The 8,976-nt window shown below is 48.0% G+C and overlaps 1 protein-coding gene across 1 annotated transcript in view; it reads left to right on the top strand.

Moving 5' to 3' along the window:
* Positions 1-5,234: 5,234 nt before the first annotated feature.
* Positions 5,235-8,976, top strand: part of MAP1LC3B (microtubule associated protein 1 light chain 3 beta) — a 43,886-nt gene continuing 40,144 nt past the window's right edge. Inside the window, exon 1 of the mRNA XM_068261093.1 lies at positions 5,235-5,368. Within this exon, the coding sequence (XP_068117194.1) occupies positions 5,329-5,368 (40 nt within the window). The 5' untranslated portion in view covers positions 5,235-5,328. The remainder of the gene's footprint in view (positions 5,369-8,976) is intronic.

Genomic DNA, 8,976 nt, shown 5'->3' with positions numbered 1-8,976 from the left:
TGAGGACAGCCAACGTTAGTAATGAAGAGGATAGTGAATCATTCACACTGCAGGGCACAGGGCTGTGCTCATACCTGACTCTGTTAAGTTCCCCAGAGCTACTCCATACTCTGTACACACACTGCTGCTCCATGCTCTGTACACCGCCTGCTGCTCCATCCAAAGTCAACTGTAGAATGGAAAGAGAAGGGGGCAGTACTGTGAGCTGCAGGATACCTGCAGATATCCTGGTGTCTCAACTTGTGCCTGTCCCCAGACACTGCACAGACCCTGGTCTGAGGGGGGATTCTGGGCAGCTGTAATCCCTCCCCTGCGTTTGCCTATGGACGATGTATGGGCAGATCGTCCAAGAGACAGATCTCTCTCTGATCAGAGAGAGATCTGTTGCCTGCCAGTGGCGGCTCCAGCTTCAAATTTTTTGGAAGGGCACAAAGGGGGCACGATGGCTAGCTGGTGGGGCCCATTTGGGTGGTCAAAATCAATGTTTGCATGGCGAGCTTTAGATATTTTTTGCCTAACTCAGGTGATAAATTTAAGGCTAACTCGTTCAGCAATGATAAGAACCAAATGAAGATAAATGAAGTCATCCAGATACATTAATTACAAGGGATCTTGCAATGGATGGTTTTCAGGGCTTTCGTTGTGTTCCTTGCTAGTCCCAATATTGCTCACCGTTACCGCTATGCACCCGACTGACGATGGCCCGACATCTTGCAGCATATCCACACAATTAATGTGAACAATTTCAGCCCACAATTAGTTGCATCGCTGATCAGGCATGAACTTGGCTGCAGCGATTTGTATCCAATTTGATTATAATAATAAAATCGGATGGTCGATCGGCCGTCAAGTCACATGATGCATGACCTGAAGGCCCGGTTCACATTAGCGTTTTTTTCTGGAACGTATACTGTACAAACGGAACGGATGTGAAAGGATCCAATGTTAACCTATGGATCCATTCACATGCGTCTTTTGGTACAAATACGTTCCGTACGTTCCAGTCCCCGGACCTAAAAATTGCTGCAGGCCCTAATTTTTTGGACCGTTCTGCTTAGCGGAACGGATCCGGAAAAAAATACAGCAGCATTGGGGCAATGTAAAACGGAAAGTTTCTTCACACTAGTGAAGAAACGGACCGTTCCACGGATGATGGGGGCATGGGCCGACACGAATCTAGGGACGGAAGGGTGAGGGGAGGATGCAGCAGCCATGTGGGTGGGTGAGGGTTTATACATACCTAATCTTCTGTAGCAGCCGGTGGTAGAGGTTTCCGTCTTCTTCCGCATCATGTGACTACATGACGCGCCATGTGACTAGTCACATGACGCGCTGCGTAGTCACAGCGGAAGAAGAGGAAGCCTCTACCGCCGGCTGCTATGGAAGATTAGGTATGTATTGCTGAGTAAAAACGGATCCGATCAATCATTGATCAGTCCTGTTTTCACTATATGAACCGGGCCTAAGACTTCACCATTCATCATTGTAGCCCTAAGCTGTCCCTGGAATTTTATCGGAGGTCTGTAAGTTCCAAAGACAAGGCTTGTAAACCTGTAGGCAATCCTGTATATCAGGCGTGGTGACATACAGCTGTCAGAGGTACCATTCCTAGTCCTGTCCCACAGAGGTTACATAATGCCAGTTATATGGCTGAGCTGTCACTCAGGTAACAAGGCATGCGGGTTATGTGACATGTAGAGGTGATGTCACCCAGTCATCCTAGCACACAGGAAGTAAACATGCCATGTACAAGCTGACATGTGCTGACATTATAACATGATGATGAGTACAGCCTCATCACCTGCTGTATCATCACACATGATCACTGAAACATTCTGCTCCATTAGTTAGTGCCATGATCGCATTTATATAACGTGATTCTGAACTTTAAAGTGAGTGATATGGAGGCTGCCATATTTATTTCCTTTTAAGCAATACTAGTTGCCTGGCTACCCTGCTGCATCTAATGCTTTTAGCCATAGACCACTGAACAAGCATGCAGCAGATCAGGCGTTTCTGACAATATTGTCAGATCTGACAAAATTAGCTGCATGTTTGTTTCTGGTTTTATTCCAACACTACTGCAGCCAAATACATCAGCACCGCTACCAGGCAACTGCTATTGCTTAGAAGGAAATAATATATGGCAGCCTCCATATCACTCTCACCTCGAGTTTTTTTAGATTTTAAAATACCCGTTTGTTTTCTTTCTACCAAAGTGTGTCTTGTTCTTTTCCCACTTGTAGCTCCACATCCTGCTTTTAGCAATGTGATCGATCAGCCCCAGAACCAGCTTGCTGCAATCTAATCACCCAGCCCCAGCTTATAAAAATGTGACCAAACAGCCCGTGAACCAGGCTTGCAGCAATGCAGGGGCGTCGCTAGCCCCGTTTTGGGGGGGCACGTGCCCCCAATCTGTCCTGGGGTGCCACGGATCTCTTGCCCAGGGGTGCCCGCAGGGCCGCACCTGGGCGGGTGCTTTGCACCCAGGCGCCTGTCGCTGACAGGCGCCGCCCGGCCGCTGCTCGCCCCCTCTGTCTGCGGCTCCCTTCAGCCGCCGCCGCGTCACTCAGACCTCGATCAGGTGGCGACCAATCGTGCGGGCGCTAGGACCCAGCGCCCGCACTGATATGCGGAAGTGACATCACTTCCGCATATAGAGCGGGTGCGTCCGGCGCCCGCTCGTATTGGTCGGTTCGCCGCTGATCCTGAGGTCTGCGAGTGCGAGGTAAGGGGGGAGCGGCGGCGGCGGGGGCTCCCTGGCACTCACTCACTACCTAAAGGGGCTCCCTGGCACTCACTCACTGCCTAAAGGGGCTCCCTGGCACTCACTCACTGCCTAAAGGGGCTCCCTGTCGCTCACTCACTACCTAAAGGGCCTCCCTGTCACTCACTCACTACCTAAAGGGCCTCCCTGTTACTCACTCACTACCTAAAGGGCCTCCCTGTCACTCACTCACTACCTAAAGGGCCTCCCTGTCACTCACTCACTACCTAAAGGGGCTCCCTCTCACTCACTCACTGCCTAAAGGGGCTCCCTGGCACCCACTCACTGCCTGAAGGGGCTCCCCGGCACTCACTCACTGCCTAAAGGGGCTCCCTGGCACTCACTAACTGCCTAAAGGGGCTCCCTGTCGCTCACTCACTACCTAAAGGGCCTCCCTGTCACTCACTCACTACCTAAAGGGGCTCCCTGTCACTCACTCACTACCTAAAGGGGCTCCCTGTCACTCACTCACTACCTAAAGGGGCTCCCTGTCACTCACTCACTACCTAAAGGGGCTCCCTGTCACTCACTATCGGGGTCCCTGTCACTCACTACCTAACTGGAGGCGCCTGTCACTCACTAGCTAACCTGGGGGTCCCTGTCACTCACTACCTAACTTGGGGGGCTACCATATTAAGGGGGCATTCTGCCTATTTATATGAAATGCTGTCTATTTATGTGCCTCATGACTGCTGAATTTGTCTTGTTGGGAGCCTTATGATTTGTTGGGGGCCTGAAGATTGCTGAATTTGTCTTGTTGGGGGCCTCATGATTTGTTGGAGGCCTCATGACTGCTGAATTTGTCTTGTTGGGGGCCTCATGATTTGTTGGAGGCCTCATGATTGCTGAATTTGTCTTGTTGGGGGCCTCATGATTTGTTGGGGGCCTCACCATTGCTGAATTTGTCATGTTGGGGGCCTCACCATTGCTGAATCTGTCATGTCGGGGGCCTCACGATTGCTGAATTTGTCATGTCAAGGGCCTCACGATTGCTGAATTTGTCATGTCGGGGCCCACACGATTGCTGAATTAGTCTTGTCGGGGGCCTCATGATTGCTGAATTTGTCTTGTTGGGGGTCACATGATTGCTAACTGCGAGACTATGGGAAAAGCTGAATCCTTATCATATGAGACAATAGCATTAAACCTACTTTTTTTTAGCTTTTTAAAACAGAAAATAAAACTGGGAGGTTCCAAAAAATTGAATACGTTTTTCAGGAGTAGGATGGATGAAATTCTTTATCTTCATAGTTTATTTTCAACTTGGATTTTCCATAATGTTCATGTATGAGTTAAAACGTTTGTACAGTATTTAGTTTAAATTGCTGTTGTCACTTTGCGATAGATAAGTGACTTTTGGCTTGCAGTTTGGGCACTCGGCCTCCAAAAGGTTCGCCACCACTGTCCTAATCTAATGTCCCACCATTGCTAGGTTCATGTAAATTTGTCTCCACCCGTTACCACACCTATAGTCTGGTCCATGGCCCACCCATTTTTCGGTGCGGCGCGATAAGCACGCCGCACAACGTGATCCTCATATTTTTGGCACGCTAGCTGCAGTGTGCTGAATTCTGCTGCCTACAGTATGTACAGTATACGCTGTTCTCTAGTGCCTGCACTGTGTGCTAATTTACCTCCAGTGTGTACAGTGTAAGGTGTTACTCTGTGCCTTTACTGATTGTAAACCAGCTGTATTGTATGCTGATCCCTGCTACTTTCAGTATGTACAGTATTAGCCTTAAAGCCTGGTACACACATACAATTTTGATTAGCCAATTTTAGCTCTGTTCATAAAATTCTTTGTCTGTTGGCCCACTTACTGCACGAGGGTGGTAAAATTGGGGGTCAGTGATTGACCAATCAAAATTGTATGTGCATATACATCTTTGATCTATGCCTATACTGATTGTAAATTATCTAAATAAAGGACAGGGGGCTCCATCCAATATTTCGATGGGCAGGCCAGTTATCTGTATCTTACACCGCTGCTAAGTTCATGTACATTTGGCCCCACCCATGGCCACGCCCACTCACCTCATGACCACGCCCATTTTTTTGCCTCCCCACCTGGTGCCCACAGGTGCCCCCGATCTCCAAGGACCCTAGAAACGCCCCTGCAGCAATGTAATCAGCTAGCCCCGTAACCAGCTTGCACTGCAGCAATTTGATCAGCCAACCCGCAACTAGCTAGGAGCAATGTGAGCAGCCAGCCCAAGAACCAGTCTGCAGCAATGTGATCAGTCAGCCCCAGGACCAGCCTGCAACATTGAGATCAGCAAGCTGCAGAACCAGCTTGCAGCACTGTGATCGGCTAGCCCCAGAACCAGCTTTCAGCAATATGATCGGCCATCCCCCAAACCAGCTTGCAGCAATGTAATCGGCCAGCCCGAGAACCAGCTTGCAGCAATGTGATCAGGCAGCCCCACCTCTCGTCGGCTGGCTCCTCCCATGCTCTGGGGGGCGGAGCAATGACGCAGGGGTGACGTCACGGGCAGTGTTTTGCTGTGCATGGCCGGGGCAGTTCTGCAGACAGCAGGCAGGAGCAGCGCAGAGAGGAGAGGATGCCTTCCGACAAGAGCTTCAAGCAGAGGAGGACTCTAGGTGAGTGTCACAGCATGTGGGGGCCCCAACCTTCCTAGCCGGGGGCCCTCTGATCTGCGGGATCTGTCACCTCCCCCCCCCCTTCCCTCCCAGCCGGGACTCCCTGATCCGTTCGACCTCCACCCCCTCCCAGCCGGGGACCCCCTGATCTGCGGGACCTGCCCCCCCCCCCCCCCTCTCCTGGCTGCTATCCCTGTCCCGCAGCTTTGGGGTGATACACAAATAACCGTCTCACTTCCTACTCTTTAGGGGAAGCCCCTTTAACTTTGGGGTGCTTGGTGTTAATGTTATTTGTCTATAGGATAACCTATGACGTTGGGAATAAATAAGGAGGATCCTGGAAGGGTTGTTGATAAGCCCGTCTTGTGTATATGGTTGACATTGTGTGCCACCCCCCATATCACCTGCAGGCTGGCGGAAGATACATTCTAGCTATATTGAGTTACTATCTGTGTCTCTATACAGGATCACATGTCAGAGAGGGGGTGGCCAGACACACAAGGGGGTAAAGGTTTTTTCTGTACATGGGCAACAGTGCTAGGCACATCCAATCAAATTTACTGTCAGATTGATTATTTCCAACATGTCCGATCTGATTTCCGATCAATTTTCCATAGGGGTGAACGGAAAATTGCTTGGAAATCAGATCGGAACTATTGTAAAGAAATCGCTATGACAGTAAATCTGTCTGAAAATTGTATCGTGTGTACCCCTGATCTTCCATCTGTAGTCCTCACAGATTTTTTTAATTGTATTTTTGTGTGTGGTGTGTGTGTGTGTTAGGAGGTTGCTGAAAGAGTTAAGCACCCTTTGTACTGTGGCTGATAACATTAGGACTCTCTGGAGTAAATATTGTCTTGATGTCTTTTACTTTTTTTTTTTTAACGCTTTACAAATTAACCTATTTTTGACGCGGCTGTAAGTTTGAACTCGGGCCTGTTCCTGACAACCTCCCAGGTGACTTTTTTTTTGCCATCAGAAAGGGTTAATTAATCGTAACTTCAATCCTCCACCAGATAAACTGACTATGGCCTCAATTCACTAACCTTAACTCCTGTCTTTAATAACTCTTCTGAGCTGTTTTACAGTTATCACAATTATATCACCATGGTGATAACTGTAAAACAGCTCAGAAGAGTTATTAAAGACAGGAGTTAAGGTTAGGGAATTGAGGCCTTTCTCGAGGCCCCGTTTACAACACAGCCAGCATTTGTGTTTTCATTTTGTGCATTATTAACCTGGCGTTTAAAGTCGATCTTCCACTAGAGGCTGAAGGCGGTGAATACGCCACCTGCGCTGGCCTGGGGCTTGGTAGAACTCGCCATGGGTAATGCTGACCTCGGAGCCTGAGTACATTTGCACGCTTCTGTGCATTTTTCAGCATTGTGTATCATTGAAGTGTTGCTGAAAAATGCACAGAAGTGTGTTCAGGTCCTTAGACGTTATGTATTGTGCAGGGTTTTTGTTTTGTTTTTTTTCGCTATAAACACAACTGTATGGGTAGGTACACTAGGCAGAATCGCATATGCGTTTTCCATAGCATCTAGTGGAAACCGCATATGCGATTCTGCCTAGTGTGTTCCTACCCTCAGTCAAGCGATGATGTGGGCCATTACAAACACTGCCATTCATCTGCATGGAACTGTGGGCTGAAGGTGCTCCAGGGGGGGGGCGGCAAGCATGCAGGACTTACCAGGTGATGCATTGTTATTAAACTTTATTCAACTATGGCCGCCTACAGGTGCTCTTGTCTATGCTGGCATGAATGGGGCAACACAAGTTTTTTTTTTTTTTTTTTTTTTGTTTTTGTTTTTTTTTTGTGCTGGGCAGAAGGAACCCGAGGTAAGAGGGATATGAAAGCTGCCATATTTATTTCCTGCTAATTCAATAATTGATTTGTAAGCGATTTCATGAGCGTTTTCCGGCGCTTTTAGGATCGATTTTAGAAAGTGTAAGCTTTTTGCCAGCGATTGTGTAGCGATTAGTGATTTTAATTCTGATTGGTCCTTTTAATGTATCATAATTTTATTTACAGGTTGCAATCGCACTCAAATCGCTATGTGTAGCGATTCATGAGCGTTTTGCCAGCGCTTCAGTACATTACATTGAAGCGCAAACGCTTTCAAAATGCTGCTAATCGCAATCGCTACTGTGGAATTTGTTACATTTATTTACATTGGCAGGGCGTTTATGGAAAGCGCTAGCGATTCAAAGCGCTCCCTAAACTCTCAAAAAATCGCTCTAGTGGGTTCCAGCCCTCAGGGTCTGTGGCTAAAAGTATAACACCTGGTACAAACCATGCAATTTCCTGTTAGATTTTGGGTGGAATCAATCATTTTCTGACTGGTCCGATCTGATTTTGTACAGAAGTGATTGGAAAATTGATCAGAAAAATGATTGGACCTCTCAGAAATCATCAATTCAACCTGACATCCGATGGATAATTGCGATTACCCCAGCGCTTTTAAGAATAAATACATTGTATTTATTATTTTCCAGGTCAAAGAGTTCACTTCCTGACCTACGTCAGGAAGTAAAAAAATCACCATGCAAAAGCGCTTAGAAAAGCTCTTTACAAAAAATTGCAATACGCAGGTAAGTGCCAGGAGGCGCTAAAAATAATCGAGCACAAAATCACAAAACGCTGGCGTCAGCGATTGCGATTTTTAGATGTGAACAAAGCCTAAAAGAAAATAAACATGGCAGCTTCCATATACCTTGAGCTTCCTGTTCTATGTAAACTGGGCATTCTTTGAACCTCTTATTCCTTGCTGACAATAGATAAAGGGGTGTTGTGGACTGATAATATTTAGAGATATGAACAGGTCGGTGTGACATATTGGTATGTAATGTCCCTCCGTACATCTAATCCTAACCACCCCCCCCCCCCCCCCCCCCAATCGCCTATATGCAAAGGCCTACTGTGGTGGGTTTGTCAATATCTTCTTTCTAACAAAGGAACCCTGTAGTGTTTGTATTTGCATCAAGGGAAAGTTGTGCAATACATGCCTGCATACAATGTTTATTTTCACTTTCAGTCTTATGGTGCGTACACATGCCTGATCTGTACAAACGACGGGTGTCAGACCCACCCGCGGGTTGGCTGTTCTGTCGACAGTTTCCCGGTGTGTACAGTCTGTTGGCAGGCTGATACGGCTGGTTTTGACCGATCCACTGAGCGGATCAGTCAAAACCAGCCTTATCAGCCTGCCGACAGACAGCCGGGAAACTGTCAGCAGAACGGCTGCCCCAGGGGGCGAGTCTGACTACCCGTCGTTTGTAAAGATCAGGCATGTGTACGCAGCTTTAAGCCTTGTATACACACTATATTTTAGGGCTGGTGCACACGGACGTCTGCCCGGTGTTCGGCGGTTTTACGTTTGGGATTTCAGTGCTTTCAGTTGCGTTAGGCATTTTTCTTCCCCATAGGGGGACATGCGCCATGGCGGTCAATCGCTCCAGGATGCTACTCGTAGTGTCCAGGGTCGCCTTGAAGACCATGGAAAGTCAGGAACGCCAATCCCAGAAAGCCAGGTACAAACGCTCCCATTAACTTGAATGGGTGCGTTTAACGCCGACGGTAAACGTGTGGCAGACGCCCATGTGAA

The sequence above is a fragment of the Hyperolius riggenbachi genome, chromosome 11, assembly GCF_040937935.1.
Source record: "Hyperolius riggenbachi isolate aHypRig1 chromosome 11, aHypRig1.pri, whole genome shotgun sequence".
Lineage (NCBI taxonomy): Eukaryota > Metazoa > Chordata > Amphibia > Anura > Hyperoliidae > Hyperolius > Hyperolius riggenbachi.
This window is presented reverse-complemented; position numbering and strand designations above follow the sequence as displayed.